Raw genomic sequence first — 22530 nt, 5'->3', positions numbered from 1 at the left:
AGCCTCACACAGGATGACAGTCCAAGCAGGGTGAGGAAGGTGCCAGGATGGAAGTCAGGACTACACTGGGTGTCTGGCTCTGAGCAGGGTGAAAAGAACATCCAATGGGTGAAAGGGTGCAGGGGGCAATGACCAGTACAGGGTGTTGAAACATTTGTGAAGTGAGAAGCTATCTCCAGAGGTTAGGAGGCAGTGGCATTAGTAGGAAACTGGTTACATTCAGGGGGATTTATCAAATAAGTAACTATATTAAGGATAATGGAACCCAGGTTTCTTATTATCAAAGAAAAAAGTTGCAAATATGGAAAAGGAAAAAAACTAGAATGAACTTTGAACAACTGAAAAGCAATGGGCACACCTAGCACCCAAATCTTTCTTTGTAAATATGGCACTCAATAAGCCTGGAGTATCTTGTGCCAGAAAGTAAGTAAGTGCTCAAAGAAGGATGAGAACATGTCAAAATGGCACAGAAGCCAGTATGAAGGGCATTCCACTGGTTAAAAGCTGGGACATTATGAACTTCAAGATAAATAATGATAATGATATATTACAACTCACAGAATGAAATAGGATTCTATGAGTACACTAATGTAAATAAATTCAAAAATTGAAAGTTTGATGAGGAATAGGATAGTAGCTACATAATTTCAAAGTTACTTCTCCAAAAAATACTTTTTTTCTTTTAAAGCTTTTATTTATTTAAGAGAGAGACAGGGAGAGCACGAGCAGGGGGAGGGGCAATGGGAGAGGAAGAAGCAGAGTCCCCACTAAGCAGGGAACCCAACTGGGATCATGGTCTGAGCCAAAGGCAGATGCTCAACTGACTGAGCTACCCAGATGCCCCCCCAGAAAATACTATTAAACAACAGAAAAAAAATTAATGTGTAAGACATCACACCTTAATTACGTGATCAGAGTGAACATCATCAATGACGGGACAAATGAAGCCATGCATCACCAAATAGAATGCAATGAGAAAAACAAGCTCATATCTGTGATATTACAAATTGAGGAACTATTCCAGATGGAGACTAAAGAGATATAACAATGTTAAGTGAACTTTTGGCTTAAAGGATATTATTGGGACAACTAGTGAAATTTTAATGGGGGTCTAGAGATTAGATGTTAGCCACATTTCACTGTTAGTTTCCAGAATTTGATGCTTACACTCTGGTCATGTAGTGTCCTTGTTTGAAGGAAATACACAAAAATATTTAGTATGAGGGATTATCATGTCAGCAACTTACTCTCAAATTATTCATGAAAACTAGTTTTTTGTACGTTACTAGTAACTTTCCTGTAAATTTGAGGTTGTTTCAAGTTTTTAAGAAAATACCCTATGTAGCATTTTGCAACTCTGATCTTAAAACTTGGATTTCATTAATTAAGACACAACCTTAAAAACAAAATAATGGATTTCATACATGTGATACCTGCAATGAAGTGTTTGTGTAATACAAGGAAAATATCAACATTCTTAAATACTAACTAGAAACCTTAAAAAACAATCATAGCAATAAAGGTTGACAATAAATGTATTCTTCAAAAAATTGTAATAGTTTTCATATGACCCAGTGATTCTACTCCTAGGTATATACCTAAGAATATTGAAAACATGTCTACAGAAAAATCTGCACACAAATCCACACAGGCAGAAAGCAGATTGGTGATTCTCAGGGAGCTGAGGGACTGGAGGATTGGGGAGTGACAGCTAATGTGTATGGGACCTCTTTGGGGGGTGATAAAAATGTCCCAAAATTAGTCAAAAGTGAGGGTTGCACAACCTTTTGAATATACTAAAAACCACTTCATTGTTCACTTTAAAGGAGTGAATTCTATGTTATGTGAATATCACAGTAAAAAAAAATCCAGTGAAAGTTTAATCTAGTATTAAATAGATGAGAAATCTATTAACAAATAAATAATCAGAAGTTTATGGGTGCCTGGGTGGCTCAGTGGGTTAAGCCGCTGCCTTCGGCTCAGGTCATGATCTCAGAGTCCTGGGATCGAGTCCCGCATCGGGCTCTCTGCTCAGTAGAGAGCCTGCTTCCCTCTCTCTCTCTGCCTGCCTCTCCATTTACTTGTGATTTCTCTCTGTCAAATAAATAAATAAAATCTTTAAAAAAAATAATCAGAAGTTTAAAAAACATGACAAAGAATATAAATTTTTCCCAGAGGCCAAAATTATCCTAGAACTCATTTCACTTGAAAAACAGGTACTGTACACCTATATAAGAGCAATAAATAGATTAAAAATGGTGATCACAATGACTAGTGGGTGCTCCAGCTACTTAACATGAAGCGATCATGAAATATTAAACATCCTGCTAGGCATGAGATATTTCTATACAACAAATACACCCAAAATGCCAAAATTGCCCATGCTCAGGAATCCTGAACTAGTCAGTAAATGGTGCTAAAAAAAATTCATAATCCATATGGAAAAATTATGTTCCTGCTGTGTATCATATACAAAAAACAATTCCAGGTGGATTATAGACTTAAATATAGAAATTGTGAAAGTTATAAAGCCACATACTAGGAAAAGATATTTGTAGTACACTTAATAAAGGATGAGTGTATGATTGCTACTACTAACCAAAGCAGTAACAGTGGCTTAAACAAAGTTTATTTTTCTCATAAAAAAATTAGTCTAGTGGTAGGCATTAAAAAGCTGATATAGTGGCTCCATGGACATCAAGGACTATTTTCTCTATTGTTTCCATTCTCAGTGAAACTTCATGGTCCAAGAACGCTGCTGTACCTTTAGCCCCAGTTCCATGTTCCAGACAGGAATTTGGAGAAAAGGGGTAAAATGGAAAAAACGGCATTCCAGAAAGCTTCATCTCCTGACTTTGTACAATTCATTAGCTGCCACTACCTGTAACAGAGGCTGAGAAATTTTCAACTGGGCATAATACCTGAAGTTCTATGGGGGAATGGATATAATGTAGGTATCTGAAAGTCTATGTTATAAACATCTAGAACAGGGGTCAGCAAACTAAGACCAGTGCCCCGAATCTGCCCCACAGCCTGTTTTGTAAATTAAGTTTTATTGGAACAGTCACACACCCATTTATTTACCCATTATCTATGGCTGCCTACTCACTACAGTGAGAGTTGAGGGTCCTGACGGGGCCTGCAAAGTCTAAAATATTTCTACTTTATCAAAAAAGTACACTGACCCCTAATCTAAAGATAAAGGTCTCCTATTAATATGAAAACAATAAAAAATAAAAATAAATGGATATGAAATATAAACAGGCAAGTCACAGACTACAAATATGTGCAACATCATGTATGAACTTTCCAAACAATGCTGAGCATAAGAAGCCAGATACAAAGAATACATATTGTATTATTTCATTTATATGAAGGGCAAAAATTTAAAAAGCTAGTGAAAAGGGTTAGAATAGCAGTTATCTTTGGGGTTGAGAGAGGGCATCCAGGAGCCTTGTAGGATGCTGAATGCCTATATCTTATCTGGGTGCCATCTCTCTCTCTCACACACACACTCTTTCTCTCTCTCTCTCTCTCTCACACACACACACACACACATACACGCACGATATGTAAGTTGTGTATTTTTATTTTTCTCTAACCAACCCAATAGCACAGATACCTTCTTTTAAAACCTAAAAGTCTGGCAAAGATTAAAAAGTTTGGTAAGTCACTGCTCTGGTCAAAAGCAGAAGAGGGGAACCTGGGTGGCTCAGTCATTGAGCATCTGCCTTTGGCTCAGGTCATGATCCCAGGGTCCTGGGATCGAGCCCCGTATCAGGCTCTCTGCTCAGTGGGGAGCCTGCTTCCCTCTCTCTCTCTCTCTCTCTGCCTGCCTCTCTGCCTACTTGTGATCTTGTGATCTCTGTCTGTCAAATAAATAAATAAATTCTTTTTTAAAGAAAGGGAAAGCTCTAATTATGATATTAGGAATATTATATAAGTATTTATATATAACTATTCAAATTTGACAGGTATGGAAGTAGTAAAAAAAATATTTATATGGAATAATGGTGAATGGAAAAGCAGACCACAAATACAACAAAGTAAGGAAAGTGTATGTACAACCAAATTCAAATTACTGGAAAATAATTCATGGTGATAATAATAGATTATAACAATTAGCAGACTTCTGTAAAGAAAAACAAGTTGCTGACAACAATATGGTATAAAGTCAGTATTGTGGAAAAGTGCTTACAAAATAAGTGAAAAAACAGAGCATAACATTGTATGTACACCATGATTACAGCTAGGTCAAATTAATAGAGACTGAAAGAAGACACAGAAATAAAAATATGTATTGCAACAAGGCAATAAATGTGCATAAAATGTGACCTTAAAATCTTCTTTTAAGGTTTTAAGCTTTTAAAAATAATATTTTATAATGGGAGATAGCCATAAATAAGTAAATAAGTAAATAAATAGTCAATCTCTCCTCAACACATAATAAATAATGACTAAATAACATTTTGGGTACATATCTTTAGTCCTTTTTTCTAAAATTCATATAAGCAAAAAATATATATAAACTCAAAATAGAACCACACTATCCATACTATTTTTAATTCTGCTTTTTTTCATTTAATTATATATCATATTCATTTTCCCAGTCTATAGTGGCTTAATAATCAAGTTCCAAAAACAATTTAAACAACAAGTAACATTAGTGGTGGAGAGACACATCAGTGGACTACACAAAGCAAAAGCAGACCCATGGCCCAGATCCATACTAACCTGCAACTGTTAAGTCAAACATTAAGCATTTCTAAGGATCAACCACTGTATCCATAAAACAAAGTAAATACTGAAAGAGGGTAAAAACCGATAAGAATTATTAAAATGTAAAGAACCAATCTTCATAGAGTGAAGGAATGAAATATACTTGACAAAAGTGACAGATCCTAACTCACAGAATAGTCTCCCAAGCATTCCATCAGATCGGTAACATACAACTCACACCATAGCCCCAGGAGAAGTCTGAGCTGCCTTCTGTAGAGATCCCTGTGCCTGTATAGCTTGGAAAAGCAGATCTTGAATTCCCAGTGTCAGCTGATGTAAAAGGCGATTCTTGTGTGATGTCAGACTCACTAAGTGCACAATTTGGAAGGAAGAGAGAAAACAGAAAAATTGTTATACTTCCTCAAGTTTCTGTAGCAGTAACTACCCAGCAATTTACTAGGTGACAACCATGCATACAAATATATCCACAGAAACAAAAAAAAAATGAAGAACTTAACATTTAAGCTCATGGAAAAGTCCTAATTCCTATAGAATTGATGACAGTGATTCTAAATATAGTCATAGTTTACAACAAATACTTTAGCATTCCACTTACAACATCTACCCTTGAAAACGAAAGACATTTCAGAAATATGAACAGTAATGTCTGAACTTGTATGGCACTTTTATAGATGTAATTCCATTTTATCCTCACAACAATCTGGTGATGAACTCAGTTCACCCCCATTTAAAAAAACTTTTAAGTTATATTTATTTAAGTAATCTCTATACCCAATGTGGGGCTCAAACTCATGACCCCAAAATCAAGAGTTGCATGCTCTTCCAACTGTACTAGCCAAACACCCCAATTAACCCCCATTTTAAAGACAATCTGAGATTGAGTTCTAGATATTGAAATTAGGTTTTATGACAATAACTTTTCTGCTTCTCAGAACCCTCTTTGAAATTATAGTATGCTGTTTGTTTGTTTTTAAAAGATTTTATTTATTTGACAGAGAGATCACAAGTAGGCAGAGAGATAGGCAGAGAGAGAGGGGAAAAAGGGCTCCCAGCCAAGCAGAGAGCCCAATGTGGGGCTAGATCCCAGGACCCTGAGATCATGACCTGAGCTGAAGGCAGAGGCTTAACCCACTGAGCCACCCAGGTGCCCCACAGTATGCTGTTTCTTAAAATGGTAACTGCAGCTAATACTTATTCATTTACCATATGCCAATCATTGTGCCAAGTTTTATATCATCTCATTTATATTCACAACATCCTTTAAGAAATACAACTATTATAAGTAACTTGCCTGTTGTTACCCAGCTAATAAGTGGCAGAACCAGGATTAAAAATGCTATGTTGGGGCTCCTGGGTGGCTCAGTTGTTAAGCGTCTGCCTTCGGCTCAGCTTATGGTCCCAGGGTCCTGGGATCTGGCTGCACAGAGCTTCCAGCTCAACAGGGAGCCTGCTTCTCCTTCTCCCACTCCCCCTGCTTGTGTTCCCTCCCTCATCGTGTCTCTCTCTATCAAATAAATAAATAAAATCTTTAAAAAAAAATAAGATGTTAGAGCTCCTAGGTGGCTCAATTGTTAAGTATCTGCCTTCGGGTCAGGTCGTGATTCCAGGGTGCTGGGATGGAGTCAGGCATCAGGCTCCCTGCTTAGGAGCCTCTCTCTCCCCCTGCTTGTGTTCCCTCTCTAGCTGCCCCTCTCTCTCTCTGTCAAATAAATAAATAAATAAAATCTTTTTAAAAAATAATAAAAATCAGGGACGCCTGGGTGGCTCAGTTGGTTAAGCAGCTGCCTTCGGCTCAGGTCATGATCCCAGCGTCCTGGGATCGAGTCCCACATCGGGCTCCTTGCTCCACAGGGAGCCTGCTTCTCCCTCTGACTCTTCCTTCCACTCTGTCTACCTGTCCTCGCTCTCACTCACTCTCTCTCTGACAAATAAATAAATAAAATCTTTAAAAATAATAATAATAATAAAAATCATATGTTAGACTCCTTCTGAGTCTTGGCTTTTAACTATGTAATAATACTACTTTCCAAGGGTTGTAAGTATGATGTTTCCATTATCTGTTCCAGAATGAAAACTGAATGGTACTGAAAATATGATAAAAGTTCTTGTTTTGTTTCATTAGTACAAGACTAGATATCAAGCCTAAGCCAAAAAACACTTTTGCCATTATCAAGTGTAATAAGCAAATGAGTACACTTTGTGTTATTACCTTTGGGAACTTGTGTCTTTTTCATGGCTTTCATTGGTAGAAGAAATTTCATCTAGCTGCTCTGGAAGAGGATGATGACTAATAGCATGTTTTGTTATTCCTTTCCTGTGAAAGATTTTTTAAAAAGTTATATTTCCTGTAAAGAAAAAATATATACTTTTCAATAACTTGACTACATGTTAGTCACCTACTTCCAGCTGCTCTGTGACCGTACCGTACTGTATGGTAGCCCCTAGCAACTAGCAGTTAAAATGTGGTTAGTCGGTGTGGTGAGCACCAGATGTTGTATGGAAGTGTTGAGTCACTATACTCTACACCTGAAACTAATATTACACTGTATTTTAACAAACTGGAATTTATTTTTTTTTTTTTATTTTTTTTTTATTTATTTATTTGACAGAGAGAGATCACAAGTAGGCAGAGAGGCAGGCAGAGAGAGAGAGAGGGGAGGAAGCAGGCTCCCTGCTGAGCAGAGAGCCCGATGCGGGACTCGATCCCAGGACCCTGAGATCATGACCTGAGCCGAAGGCAGCGGCTTAACCCACTGAGCCACCCAGGCGCCCTAACAAACTGGAATTTATATAAAAACTTTAAATATGTAGTTAGTCAGAAATGAGATGTGTTTTAAGTATAGAACACGGGATTCTGATGTCTCAATTCAAGAATGTATAATAGAACATCAATAATTTTATCTTGATTACATGTTAAAATGATAGTATTTTGGATATTCTGGGTTAAAAAATACACTCTTAAAGTTAGTTTCACTGCGAATTTAAATTACAGTAAGTTATAACCATAAACCTTTTAGAACAGTTAACACAAAATACAGTTATAACACCCAAGGTGAGCGATGATTTGGAGAAACTAGATGCTTCATACACTGCTTATGGAAATGTAAAAAGGTACAGCAACTCTGGAATAGTCTCATAGTTTCTTTTTTTTTTTAAAGGTTTTTAAAAAATTTTATTTATGAGAGAAAAAGAGAAAGAGAGCATGGGGAAGAACAGAGGGAGAAGGACAAACAGGCTCTGCACTGAGCACAGAGCCCAACATCAAGTTGGATGTGGGGCTTGATCCCAGGACCCTTGAGATCATGACCTGAGCTGAAACTTAACTGACTGAGTAATCAAAGAGCCCCAGTCTCACAGTTTCTAATAAAATGTGTACCAATGTCAGTTTCCTGGCTTTGACACTACACTAGTTACATAAGTTGTGGTCATTGGGAGAAGGTGGGTGGAAGGTTCATGGGATTCTCTGTATGATTTCTGTAATGGTGAGTCTATAATTATTTCAAAATAAAAAGTCAAAAAATTAATTTCATCTGTTTCTACTGTTTTTTAACATGACTACCTGAAAATTTAAAATTCCATATGTGGCTGTATTATATTTCTATTGGACAGAGCTGCTCTAGAGAGTTCAACTTGTACATTGGATTAAACTAAGGGATCAATTATTATATGTTCCACTCTCAATCATCTATAGTAGACTTTCCTCCCCCACAAAATTCTGCAATAAAATAAGTTTAGGGAACATGATAAGCTAAACAAAGTACATAGGTCTCTTTAGAGTCTTCAGTTTGCAAATCTCTAATACTCTTACCTCATAGGCAAGGAAAGTGAAGCACAGAGATATTAAGTAGCCTGCTTAAGGTCATGTCTATGAAATGATGGAGCCAGGATTCAATTTCAAGTACTCTGGCTTTGAGGCTTCTCAAAACAAATGAATAATTTGAGATTTTAGTGAATGGAACCATTTTTGTATATAAAGATAAAGCTAAGGGCACAGTAAGCAGAGCTTGTACTTGAAATTATTTCTCAAATGGTGGGGATGGATTTGTGCAGAGCTATTTGTACTTCTCTCATTCAATGGTTCTACAACGAAAAACTTGTCTTTGAGACAGTGGTATTAAACAGAAATGTGGATTCCAGCTACAAAAAAGAAACACAAGTCTGTCGAAGAAATCTGACCATGAAATGATGATTAGATAATACCAAAGAAATACTAAATTTGATCATAGCATTGTTTTCATGTAAGAAAATACTTAGAGGCACCTGGGTAGCTCAGTTGGTTGGGCATTTGTCTGTTTGCCTTTGGCTCATATTGTGATCCTGGGGTCCTGGAATCTAGCCCTGCCTTAAGTCCCACATCAGGCTCCCGGCTCGGCAGAGAGTCTGCTTCTTCCTCTCCCGCTGCCCCTCCCCCTGCTCATGTGCTTTCTCTCACGCAAATAAATAAAATCTAAAAAAAAAGAAAAGAAAATACCTATAATTTTTAGAGATGCACACTAAGGTATACAGGGGTGAAATGGTAAGTGTCTGGGGTTTTGCTTTCTTATTTACAGACGATGAACAGAGAGGCTGAAAAAAGAGAAGATAGATGAAGCAAATATATCAAATTTTTGATAATTGTTGAATGTAGGTGATAGGTGGTTCATTATATTATTCACTATACATGTATATTTGAAATTTATCACTTTTTAAGTGTTAAGCTGTATTTTGAAGATTGCTTTTTTAAAAAACTCTTTTCGGTGGGCCGGTTAGCTCAGCTGGTTAGAACGTGGTGCTAATAAAAAACTCTTTTCAATATTTGTAATTTGGAACTATTAGGGAGAAAACTAAAGTTCCTTCTTCAAAGAAAATTATTCTAACACCTAAAGTAAAAATTGTTTTATTTTACTGTCATTTAGATACATATAATCCCCTTGTGACTTCATTATTCATATCATCCTGACTCCTCTAGAGAATCATCTTTGAAGAGAGTTGCCTTTAGAGAATAGAGGGTATCAATCAAATCAACAATAGAGAACAAGTAATGTAACTGTATTGGAGTAATTTTTTCCACAAATGATTTTTTTTTACTCTCAGAATGGTCAGAATAATTATAAAAGCAGATTTTTAGCTAACTCCTGTTCCCTTTACTGGAAAATTACTTTCTTTTTTCTACTTCCTAAAAAGCTTATTATCTGAATTGCCAGGATATCTGTGTAGAAATCCTATTATTTAGTAGATAATAAGCTTCTGAAAGGCAAGGAAGGATCACAGATTTTCTTTGTATGGCTACTGTACCAAGTAAAGGTGGGAAAGGACAGGAAATTACCAGTTACTGAGGATCTACGATGTGTCAAGCCCTGTGCCATCACTTTAGATAGGCTTTTAGAGAAAGTCTTAGTCCTATATTACAGAAATGGATGCTCAAATATTTATTAATCTGCTGAAAAGTCACATGACTAGAAAAGAGTCTAGCCAGAAACCCAGATTGACTGAAGATCCCATGCTTGCTATTACCATGTATGGTTAGTATTTACTTTTTAAATATATGGTTGCTAAAATTACAAACTCCAAGGCAAAAAAAAAAAAAAAAAAAGTTGGAATTTGAGGATTAAAAAGCCCAAGCTCAAAAACCTATTGGTTATATAACCTTAGGATGTGTAACCTTTCTAACATTCCATGTTCTGAAAAACTGAAAGATAATCATCCCCATCGTACAGAGTTGTTGCAAGGATCAAGATGTGAAAGTCTTTTTGAAAGTATAAGGCATCAACAAATATACAACTTTATCATTACTTGCTAATTACAACACTTCACCAGGGGTGGGAGGTGGGCTTTTAAGCTTAAATATTTGCTCTCTAGAGCAAAAATGATCCTTAAGGATTCTGAAATTTAACCTCAGAGGTGGGGAAGCAGTATACATAACGATTATGACCAAAGCTTCAGGGTCAGACTGACACCAGGTTTGTGTGCTCCACCACTTTCTGCCTGTATCATCTTGGGCATGCAACAATGTTAAATCTGGGACCTTTATTTGTAGAATGTGCAAAATAATAATCCCTATTCTGTATCCTTGCTGAGAGGCTTAAGTGAGCTAATGCATATAATCAGCTTTGCACAGTGCCTGGCACTAGATAAACTGAACTTTTCTCTAGCACTCAGCTATTAGTAACTTTTCGATTTGTCAATGCCCGTTGACAGGCATGAAGCACTGAGGAAACTACAAATGCCGCAGGGGGGCCAGTCCCTAAGTTCAGGAAGTGGAGCCCAGGAGGGCCAAGTCCTAGGACAGCACAAGTGACATGCCCTTAGCTGGAGATGGAGGCAGACCCGGCAGCATCTGTCAAGTCTGGGAGGCGAGAATTCCAATGAAAAATTTCCTTCCCTCGCCCTGGAAACGGAAAAGTGAGAAGCACTCGTTGGGAAGGGTCCCAACCAGAGCGCCCGAAACCCGCCTCAGCCTCCCCCGGCCCCGGCTAGTTTAGCAGAGCAGACCACTCACAGCTCCAAGCTCTGAGGCACTGCCTTCCGAGTGTATCTGGAGATCATCCTCCTCTTCCTCCTCTGCCGCGGAGGGGGCGGGCACGCCAGGGTGGAGGCCTCCGGACCTGGCCCTCCGGCCGGCTCCGGCCCGGCCCCCTCCCGCCACCTTCCGGCCCCGTCACGCCCCGTCGCCTAGACTCCGGACCGCCGCCACTCCCTGGGTCTCCACCCTTGCAGTCCTCGGCCCTCCCTGCTTCCTCGTAGGGGCGGAAGTGACGAATGCACCGGGGCACCCGCGTAATGCTCCCGTGGACGCACAGCAGTGACGCCACCGAGGTTCCGGGGCCGAGCGAGTCTTTCAGAGCTTCCGCTGGCCTCCGGTAGCGGTGAGCCGTTTAGACTGACCTTGGGCAAGGCTTTGGCAAGCAGCTACTGGCAGCTCCCGACCGGCTCACGCGGTGGTAGGGGCGGTCCAGGAAAGTTCCGCCGCGGAGACTCGTGGGGGAGGCCCGGGAATCGTAAGCGGAATTGGCTTCCCTTTGTCGAATGGAGGGAGGGAGTTTAGTCGGAGTAAAGAGCACCAGACTCCCGCTCAGTCCTCGACTGCGTGGTCGCTTCTGTATGTGCCAGTTTTCTCACTTGTACAGCAAGGAGTTAGCCTGCGTGACCTCAAAGTCCCTTCCAGCTCTGACACAGTTTCTTCATAAAATGTGCTTGGCATTATGGGTTGGGTGGATGGAATTATCTGTCCTTCTGGGTTGAGTAGCCAAGTGATGATTTGGACAGATTGGTTAGAAGATGCAGGTTCCTTTCGACCTCGTTTTATTAGCCCATGAGAAAACCGAGTAAGAATCGAACTCGAATTGTGCCTTAGAATGGACCATCCAGTACAATGCCTCCCTTTCCCAAGCCTCATCTGGCTGCAGTAGTAAGCGAGTACTTTTGTTGTAAGGGAAAACCCCTTAGAACCTAGAGATACCTACCGCCTCTTAACATACCGGAGTTATGTACCACCACTATCACCACCACTACCACCCCCCGAAAAAGGGTCAGTTTTAGGGCAGCTGCACGATAAAGAACCATGCACAAATTATTTTGGTGTGACATGATAGGACATGAATGTTTTGTGGTTTGGGGTTCCTCTATGCCCTACAACATTCATAAAAAGAGATTTAAATTCTTCAGAGTGAGGGAGATTGCCCTAAAGAGCTTTTAAATAAAAACAATTTAAACTGGGGGAGAAATTTAGAAGTGAAAGAGTAACACTCTCATTCTACAGTTGAGGAAAAAGCCCCAGAAAGAGAAATTGATGTGCTCAAAGTGACAAAACTGATTAGTGGCAGAACTGGGACTTTTGATGGTATTTAAACATAAGATGTTACTGTTGTGCTTCTCAAAGTGTGTTTCACACACAAATGTTAGTATGAGGGTAAACTTTTTTTTTAATGTTTTTTTTTTCAAAACGTTTTTATTTTATTCTTGCATGCTATTAGTTAATTTGGGAATGTGATACTCGATTTCCATTTACTGTATTATGTCAGAAGTTCCTTTAATATAATTTCAAGTATGAAAACATAATCTTAAGTATAAAACATCATTACAAGAATATTAAATAGGTGTTACTATTCATACTTGATCAAAGCTAAAAATTAAATGATAGCATCTGGATAACTGAATTTTGGAAAACAATGGAATCATGTCGAATAGTTCAGAGAATTGAATTTTAATTCTACATTCTATGTGATTTATATTATTGAAACTTTAAATGTAGTTTTCAAAGAAGAATGGAGGAAAATATGAAGCTTGCTACAGTGGAAGACACTGTGGAGTATCACCTATTCCTGATACCAGATGAACAAAGGGACCCAGAAAAACACAAAGAGATTCTTCAAAAGTATATTGAGAGGATAATGACTCATTTTGCACCTTTGCTGGTCCCCTATATCTGGCAGAATCAGCCTTTCAATCTCAAATATAAACCTGGGAAAGGTAAGGTTCTTTTACTTACTTTGATGTAATGTGTGACTTCTGAGTCTGACAGCAGTGATCTATAATAGTCCATAGTTCGCTCAGTGTTGTAAGAAGATGTATAACCTGAACTTTTTTGATTAGTGATGCTTGCCTATATTTAGTTAGGACCGTAACTTACCAAAAAAAATTTTTTTTAATTAGTTTGATGAAAGCTCTCTAATAGTAATTATTTTGAGAACTAATATATACTCAACATTATTAGACTATGGCTGTTTTTTGGAACTTTACTCTTCTGTGCTATAATATATCTAGGTACCTATACTAAACAGGTTCAGGCATCTGGCTTCCTTAACCATAGCTTCCATTAGTGATTACTCTGTATTCCTCATTCTTCAGATTCTTTTTTTTTTTTAAAGATTCCATTCATTTATTTGACAGAGAGAGATCAGAAGTAGGCAGAGGGGCAGGCAGAGAGAGAGGAGGAAGCAGGCTCCCTGCTGAGCAGAGAGCCTGATGTGGGACTCGATCCTAGGACCCTGAGATCATGACCTGAGCCGAAGGCAGAGGCTTTAACAAACTGAGCCACCCAGGCGCCCCACTGTATTCCTCATTCTTGATTATGTGTTCAGTAGGCTGCCTTGTTTGACATAGTTGTGAAACTATGTGGCTCTGCCTGGCTTATAAAGAGAAATAATTGGGCTTATGGCCATTATTTGCTACTCAGAATCATTTTGAAGTTGCTTCACTGCTTCTCTGGGTTGTTCGTGCTTGATCTGTGCCCTCTGGCCAAATATGGCACTTTTTCTTATCATTTCATATAGCTTTAGTAAAATGGGGCACGAATAGGTGACCCACAGCTCTTATTCATGCAGGGTCTTCTTTCAGATCAGGAGTCTGGCATCTTTTGATACTGTCAGTCTAGGTCTCAGTGTAGCATTTATCTGTTATCTTTTGGCTGGCAGTTGCCAAATGTGTTCCCTGTTGTTAATTTTATTAAACCCTTATTCACTGAAAGACATGTGATATTTATTGACAAGAACATCATCACATTAGCACAGCACACTAAAACAAACTCCTTATCTTTTTCCTAGAACATAGTTTTTGCCCAATGTTTTCTTGTCTTGCTTAATGATGTTGTTATCTACCTAGTTATTCAGTTTGTTAATAATTCAAAATTACACTTAACTGCTCACTTGACCATGTTCTATCAAGCACTAAGTCCTAGTGTGGTTACTCCTAAGTAAGACCCCTTCTGTGCATTTGTTTGGCTACAATCTAGGCCCTCTTTACCTCTTCATCTGAAAGACCACAGCAGCCACCTGAATAACCTCTGGTTCCTGTATCTGCAGTTCTTCTCTCACACTGATATCAGTGATCTTTGTAAAACACAAATTTGATCACATCAGTCTTTTGTCCAACATCCTTCATTAATTACCCATTGCTTCTGGATAAAGTTCAAATTGAAGTTTAATATATAAGGTAGATAAAAGTAGACACTAATTGGAGGCTCTCTTAGTTGAAGAAATTTGAGAGATCTGGGGTGCGGAGAAGAGTTGGTTAGGCTGTTCTTCCTACCTTTTTTTTTTTTGCTGTGGCAGCTCTTGGGACACTTCACAGTGTGCTTGTTTGACCTTTAGTCTATTAATGTGGTTGGTTACATTGATTGATTCTCATATGCATTACATTGCATTCCAAGAATAAATTCTACTTGATCATGGTGTATAACCTTTCAGTGTGTTGAATTCAGTTTGCTAGTATTTTGTTGAGGATTTCTGCATCAGTATACCAGGGATATTGGTCATAGTTTTCCTGTATTGTCTTTGTCTGGCTTTAGTATGAGGGTGATGCTGACCTCCTAAAATGGGTTTGGGAGTGTTCCCTCCTCTTAAGTTGTTTTTAAGAGTTTGAAAAGGATTGATGTTAATTCTTCTTTAAATGCTAGTAAAATTCTCTAGTGAGCTTTTCTTTGTTGGGAAGTTTTTAATTATTGATTCAATTTTCTTTTCTAGTAACAAGTCTGTTCAGATTCATATTTCTTTGTGATCCAGTCTTTCTTTTTTTTAAAGATTTTATTTATTTATTTGACAGAGAGAGATCACAAGTGGGCAGAGAGCCAGGCAGAGAGAGAGGGGCGGGAATCAGGCTCCCTGCTAGAGCAGAGAGCCTGACTTGGGGGTGGGGTGGGGGCTGGAATCCTGACCTGAGTGGAAGGCAGAGGCTTTAACCCCCGGAGGCACCCAGGCACCCCAGTGATCCAGTCTTGATAGGTTGTGTGTTTCTAGGAATGTACTCATTTCCTCCAGGTTTTACAGTCGGTTGGTCTACAGTTGTTCATAATGTTCTCTTATAGTCCTTTTTATTTCTGTAGTATAGGTTGTAATGTCGCCTCTTTCATTTCTGAGTTCAGTTACTTACGTCTCCATTTTTTCTTACTGATCTAAGATTTTGTCAACTTTGTAATGTTTCAACAAACCAAATCACTTTTTTTTTCTATTTTTCTATTTTCTGTTTCATTAATCTCTATTCTAATCTTTACTATTTCCTTCTTTCTGCTAGCTTTGGATTAGCTTTTCTTGTTCTCATTCCTTATGGTTAAAGTTAGGTTGTTGATCTGAGATCTTTTATAACTATAAATTTCTTAGCACTGCTTTCAGTATGTTACATGTTTGTTTTCATTTGTCTAAAGGTATTTTCGAATTTCCCTTGTAATTTCTTCTTTGATTCATTGGGTTGTTTAAAAGTGTATTAAGTTCTGCATATTTTTGAGTGTTGCACTTGTTTAAGAAACTTCTGCCCCATCTAAATCTAGCTTCCTGGGCGCCTGGGTGGCTCAGTGGGTTAAGCCTCTGCCTTCGGTTCAGGTCATGATCCCGGGGTCCTGGGATCGAGCCCCACATCGGCCTCTCTGCTCAGCAGGGAGCCTGCTTCCTCCTCTCTCTCTCTGCCTGCCTACTTGTGGTCTCTGTCTGTCAAATAAATAAATAAAATCTTAAAATAAATAAATAAATAAATAAATAAATCTAGCTTCCTGATATCCCTGGAACACTATTATGGTCTGCCATGCTTATATATGTTTGCACATGCTATTCTCTCTTTCTGGAAAACCTACCCCTGTCATTCCTCCAAATGAGCATAGCTCAGATATCACATTATTTATGCTCACATTCCCCTCAGTGCATATATCTCTTCATCTTGTTTTGAGATGGCATGGCAGTTCATCTCCTATTGTCTAGACCCTTGGGTCCTCACAAGCAGGCTTCTTGTAGCCTGTTCAGGATTACAACCCCAGCTCCTGTATGGTACCTACAGCATGGTCAGTCAATGTTTGTTTATTTGAATGATTACTTGTATTTTTATGTGCACTGACAAATTTATTTGGTTATATGATTGCTTTTTCTCTTGTTTTTAGGAGATGTTCCTGCTCATATATTTGGCATGACGAAGTTTGGGGATAACATTGAGGATGAATGGTTTATTGTTTATATAGTAAAGCAGATTACAAAGGAATTTCCAGAGTTAGTAGCAAGGTATTAGTTATTTTAATAATCTAAAGGAATTCTCTTGCTGAGACTGACTACATTTTTATCCATTTAGTAAATTTTTTTTTCGGTAATCTGGTGGAGACTGTACAAATTTGAGACATAGATTTTGAAAGTGACTTTGTGTTTTCTACCTTTTCTTTTGTAGTTGTAACTTCCTTTAGTTGAGGAAAAAATTAAAGTACATTGGAGAGCTTAACTTCCAAAATTTTTAAACAAAACCTTCCTATTTTAGTTTTTTAAAAATAATTCTCATTATGAAAGACTAAATACATACAGGGTGCCTGGGTCTCAGTCAGTTGGGCATCTGCCTTCAGCTCAGGTGGTGATCCCAGGGTCTTAGGATCGAGTTCCATGTCAGGCTCACTGCTCAGTGTGGAGTTTGCTTTTCCCTCTGTCCTTCCCCTGACTCATTTTATCTTTCTCTCTCAAATAAATAAAATCTTAAAAAAAAAAAATCTAAATACAGATGGTAGAAAAATCCAAACAATACCAAAAGGTGTACTACAGTTTAAAAAAAATCATAGGAAAAAAAAAATCCCAGTTGTATGTACATATACATATTTTACAAATTTCTTTACAGTGTCTTTCTCTATTATACCTTAACTGTGTATCTTTTTGAGAAATACAGAAAAATTTAACAAAAAATCAGGGAACAGTTATATTGAAAGCAAAGTAGATAATACTGCATTCTAAATGTATTTAAAATGGGAACTGATAGTTCTCTGTAATTACCAAGTTGTGTCAATAGAGGTTGTTTCACCTAATTTTCCATATATTATGCTCATTTTCCTGTCAGTCCCCAAATTGTATTCTGTTCCCCCAACCTCTTCCCCAGCAAAACAAAAAGAAAAACAACTCTGAAAACATTATTATATCAAAATTTCAAACACGAAAGTAGAGAGAATGCACCTGTATGTACTTGTCACACAGCTTCAACAGTTTTGTAATTGGACAATTGACATGGGTCAATTCATGGACATTCTTACTTTATCTATACCTTTCCCCTACCCCCCCATTACATAGCAAGATTATTTTAAAGCAAATCACCAACAGTATGCCATTTGGTCTTTAAATACTTTAAGATGTAAATATAAGAGGTAATGCTTATTTTAAATACTACTGTTATTACACCTAAAAATAATTAGCAATAATTTCCCAATAAATGATAGAATTATAAGGAAACAAACACAGAGATACTCGTTTCTATCTGTACATGCATATTAGGGAGAGAGCAATGCCTTTTGTGTGTGGATTCTGATATTTATTTTATTTTTTAAAGATTTTATTTATTTACTTGAGAGAGATGCACACACACACAGAGCATGAGTGGGGGAGGAACAGAGGGAGAGGGAGAAGTAGACTCCCTACCGAGCAGGGAGCCTGATATGGGGCTCCATACCGGGACCCTAGGATCATGATCTGAGCTGAAGGCAGCTGCTGCAGATTCTGATCTGTATTTTATGATGGCTCATACCTACACTAGGCCTGTAAAGCCCTTTCAGTAATAAACATTATTGTCCTAGCAGTTTTTTAAACAAATTAGAAAAATGAAGAACTTCCTCTATCTATGTCTCTAACAAGTTAATCTTCCTTAGGTGGGGCTCTAATCGTTTTCTACCCTGGTTTGAAACCTTTCATTCTTTTTGTGTAGAAAACTAAGTTCATTCTCATTGACTCTGCTTACATTTCTTAAAAATTTATTTATTTATTTATTTGAGAGAGAGCACAAGCAGGGGGAGAGGCAGAGGGAGAGAGAGAGAAAGAGAGAAGCAGACGCTCCACTGAGCAGGGATCCTGATGCAGGGCTCAATCCCAGGCCCTGGGATCATGACCTGAGCTGCAGGCAGACACTTAACCAACTGAGCCACCGAGCCGACCTGACTGCTAACATTTAAAGCTCTTCACAAAATGATATAATTGCGCTTTTTTTTTTTTTTTAAGATTTATTTATTTGAGAGAGAGAAAGAGAGAATGAACAGGAGGGGCAGAGAGAGAGGGAGAGAGAGAATCTCAAGCAGACTCTGTGCTTACAGACTCTGGGAGCCCAACCCAGGAGCCCGATTCAGTTTCACAGCCCTGAGAGCCAAAACCAAGAGCTGGGCACTTAACCGACTGTGCCACCTAAGCGCCCCATAACTGTGCATGTCTAGTCTTGTTTTTTACTAATTGTCATTCTCCAGATATCCACCTTAAATAGCCACCTCCATGATTTTGCTTATACTATTCCCTCTCCCAAGAACATCTCTCCTTTCTTCTTATAGCCACCCATTAAAAGGGAAAAGACCTAGAACAGTATATAAACTATGCTACCTTTTGTGTGACAAGAGGAGAAAATAAGAATTTATATTCCTATTAGCTAAATTATGCATAAGCAATCTCTAGAAGGATAAGCAAGAAATAACAGTGGTTGGAGGGTAAGAAAGAGGCATATAAAGACAAAAGTAGGAAGGAAACTTTTTCATTGTGTAACTTTTTATGTATTTTTTGAAGTCTTACCTATTCAAAAATTTAAATTTAGGGGCACCTGGGTGGTTCAGTTCTCATTAAGCAGCTAGCTCTTGATTTTGGCTCAGGTCATGACCTCAGTATCCTGGGATCGAGCCCCACTAGGCACTGGGCCCAGTGGGAGAACTTGCTTCAGGATTCTCTCTCCCTCTGCCCCTCCACCAGCTCACATGCTTGTGCTTTCTCTCTCTAAAGTAAATAAATAAATCATTAAAAAATTAAAATCTTTTAAAAAATTTTAAATTTAAAAAAGTGATAAAAATGAGTCAAAACAAAAGTATCTCTCAAGGTCCGGGTAACTTCCATAAATGCTTTCCTAATCTTGGCACTAGGTGATTTTTTAAATATTTTTCATATTTTTGTCTGGTGTTATTTATATACTTACTTTTTCTCCTTATCATCTCTTCCAAATCCTCCTTCAATTTTAGAATCTCCTTCAGTACTTCCTTCAGTGTCTTACGTATTATTTGCTTTATTGTAATAACCTATATATAGCATGTAGTAAGGTATTTACTAAAATGAAAGAAAAAATATTAGAATAAATGTGTTTTGATTAGTTGAATATATATGCTTTTTGAATGCATAATTGGAATTTCTTTTGCATTAGGATTGAAGACAATGATGGTGAATTCTTGTTAATAGAAGCTGCTGACTTTCTCCCTAAATGGTTGGATCCTGATAATAGTGCCAATAGGGTAAGTATACCCAAATTTGGAAAATTTACAGAGATGAAATCTTGTTGTAACATTTTCCGTATGTACCTAGAGTTTGTCAGTGCCCAGAATAAAAATTAAAATGTCTCATTTTGCAGGTGTTTTTCTACCATGGAGAACTATGCATTATTCCTGCTCCAAGGAAACCTGGAGCAGTGCCCTGGTTACCCACCACACCCCCAACAGTCCCTCAAGCATTGAATATAATCTCAACACACCCAGAAGAAATTTTAGCTTCAGAATCTATACGAGCTGCTGTGAATAGGCGCATCAGAGGGTAAGGAAAATATTTTCATTGTTAGTAAAGGAGTCTTTTGATTTAGACAGCTCAAGTCTTACGTTGCATGTAGAATTTCTTTCAGCTAGTTCATTTTCATTTTGTCTTCGTCCTTCATGAAAGTGGCTAACAGATTAAACTTATGTTCTGGGGCACCTGGGTGACTTAGTCGGTTAAACATCTGCCCCTGGCTTAGGTCATGATCTCAGGTTCTGGGATTGAGCTGCATGTAGGGCTCCCTGCTCAGTGGAGAACCTGCTTCTGCCTCTCCCCCTGCTTGTGCTCGCTCTCGCTTGTGCTTGCTCTCTCTTGCGCTCTCGCTTGCTCTCTCTGTCAAATAAATAAATAAATAAATAAATAAATAAAATCCTTAAAAAAATAGATACACTTGCATGTTTTAAAATTAAGGAATAGATACATCTTTTAATTCTCATTCATAGGTGTTAATATTCTAGTCCCAATATTTTTGCATTTATTTACTTAGATACTGTAGCTAAGTATTATCTATATCCATAGATAAAAATTTTGAGACCAGTAGGAATGAAAATCCAAGGGAGCACAATGTACTCTGTGGTTCTAGGGCAGTGGATGGCATTCTTTGACCTATGTGGTACACTTCAGGCTCTATTCACAAGACAGTCTTTACCTAATAACATATTAGTTTGGCCTTTCATATTTGAGTACCTATTCAATGTTTAGCACCATTCAGGTTTTAACAATATAAAATCTCTTTTAACTTTGCTCAGTATACTTTGTACCATTGTTTTAGAAGAATTAACTCTGATTTTATCCTTGTTCCAAAGAATAGTAGGGTTTTTGTTTTGTCTTTATTGAACAACCTTTTTTTTTTTTTTTAAGAATTTTGTTATTTGGGGCACCTGGGTGGCTCAGTTGGTTGAGCAACTGCATTCGGCTTGGGTCATGATCCTGGAGTCCCAGGATCAAGTCCCGCATCCGCCTCCCAGCTCCGCAGGGAGTCTGCTTCTCCCTCTGACCTTCTCACCTCTTATGCTCTCTCTCACTGTCGCTCTCTCAAAAAAATAAATAAAATCTTTAAAAAAAAAAAAAAGAATTTTGTTATTTATTGTAGACACAGAGAGAGACAGCATGGAGTGGGGGGCATAGAAGGAGAGGGAGGAACAGACTCCCCGATGATAAGGACCCCCATGTGGGGCTCAATCCCAGGACCCTAGGATCATGACCTGAGCCAAAAGCAGATGCTTAACCCAGTGAGCCATCCAGGTGCCCCTACTGAACTACCGTAATTCCTTTTCATTATTTTCCACTTTTTCCTACTTTTTCTCTTTCTCTCTCTTCTTTTCAGCAGTTTTTAGTGTATATGGTAGTTTTAATTTCACCTTCCTTGTCATTGTACCTCTTACTCTTGATGAACTAAGACAATATAAGAGGAAGTAAATAGTAGAAGAATTCTAGATGTTTACACATCATAAAATAAAAATGATTATGGGGCACCTGGGTGGCTCAGTCATTGGGCATATGTCTTTGGCTCAGGTTGTGAGCCTGAGGATCAGGATCCAGGGTTCGAGCCCTGCATTGGGCTCCCTGCTCACCGGGAAGCCTGCTTCTCTCCTCTCTCTCCCTTCTCTCTTCCCTGGCTTGTGTTCCCTCTCTCGCTGTCTCTCTGTCAAATAAATTAATAAAATCTTTTAATAAATAAATAAATAAAAATAAATAAAAATGATATGTTGCCTGTCACAGATACCCAGAAAAAATTCAAGCCTCTCTTCATCGCGCACACTGCTTCCTTCCAGCTGGCATTGTAGCAGTGTTAAAGCAGCGCCCCAGATTGGTGGCTGCAGGAGTCCAAGCATTTTACCTACGGGACCCCATTGACCTGAGAGCCTGTCGTGTTTTCAAGACTTTCTTGCCTGAAACACGAATAATGACATCGGTAAGATAGCTCTCTTGGTCATTAAGTTTCTATCACTGGAAAGAGAGTAAAACATTATTCTAATTATGCAGTAGAAAAAACTGGAAATAATTCTATTTCCTCATGGCAAGTTAATATACTTTTTTTCTTTTTTCTTTTCTCCCAGCCATGGAGGAAGATTTCAAGAGACTTCATTTCCTATTTTATATCTAAATGTTTCTTAGATAGTTTCTGACCATATTTTTCCTATTTTCTTTTCTTCTTAAGAATAAGACATTTCATTTCTTCCAGAGACTTGAGAATTATTCTTTATCTTCTATCCACCTAAATTGCCATATAATGTAACTAATGAGAAGAATTCCATTAGTGATTACTAAAAAGTAGACAGTAAGGTTGGTTTTGTGGCATGTGAACTGTATCTCAATAAAGCTG

General features: G+C 38.1%; 2 protein-coding genes across 10 annotated transcripts in view; one reads left to right on the top strand and one right to left on the bottom strand.

Moving 5' to 3' along the window:
• FAM149B1 (family with sequence similarity 149 member B1) overlaps window positions 1-11463 on the bottom strand; it is a 73786-nt gene extending 62323 nt beyond the window's left edge. For 4 of the 7 annotated variants that reach the window (XM_004769465.3, XM_004769460.3, XM_004769464.3 and 1 more), the window contains exons 1-3: window positions 11219-11463; window positions 6950-7054; window positions 4958-5087 (exon numbers count right to left, since the gene is read on the bottom strand). In XM_004769465.3, the coding sequence (XP_004769522.1) occupies window positions 4958-5087; window positions 6950-7054; window positions 11219-11265 (282 nt within the window). In that variant the 5' untranslated portion in view covers window positions 11266-11463. Of the gene's footprint in view, window positions 1-4910; window positions 5088-6949; window positions 7086-11218 lie in introns of those variants that run through there. The other 3 variants (XM_004769462.3, XM_004769463.3, XM_013044258.2) reach the window with 3 other exon arrangements.
• Window positions 1-22530, top strand: part of ECD (ecdysoneless cell cycle regulator) — a 45054-nt gene that overhangs the window by 2102 nt on the left and 20422 nt on the right. Inside the window, exons 1-6 of one of the 3 annotated variants that reach the window (XM_004769458.3) lie at window positions 11561-11717; window positions 12971-13188; window positions 16580-16697; window positions 19825-19912; window positions 20029-20207; window positions 21927-22119. In XM_004769458.3, coding sequence (XP_004769515.2) covers window positions 12984-13188; window positions 16580-16697; window positions 19825-19912; window positions 20029-20207; window positions 21927-22119 — 783 coding nt within the window. In that variant the 5' untranslated portion in view covers window positions 11561-11717; window positions 12971-12983. Of the gene's footprint in view, window positions 1-11560; window positions 11819-12970; window positions 13189-16579; window positions 16698-19824; window positions 19913-20028; window positions 20208-21926; window positions 22120-22530 lie in introns of those variants that run through there. The other 2 variants (XM_004769459.2, XM_045083470.1) reach the window with 2 other exon arrangements.

The sequence above is a fragment of the Mustela putorius genome, unplaced genomic scaffold, assembly GCF_011764305.1.
Source record: "Mustela putorius furo isolate JIRA1106 unplaced genomic scaffold, ASM1176430v1.1 tig00000698_pilon_pilon_pilon, whole genome shotgun sequence".
Lineage (NCBI taxonomy): Eukaryota > Metazoa > Chordata > Mammalia > Carnivora > Mustelidae > Mustela > Mustela putorius.
Note: the sequence above shows the minus strand (reverse complement) of the source record. Positions and strands in the feature narration are given on the sequence as shown.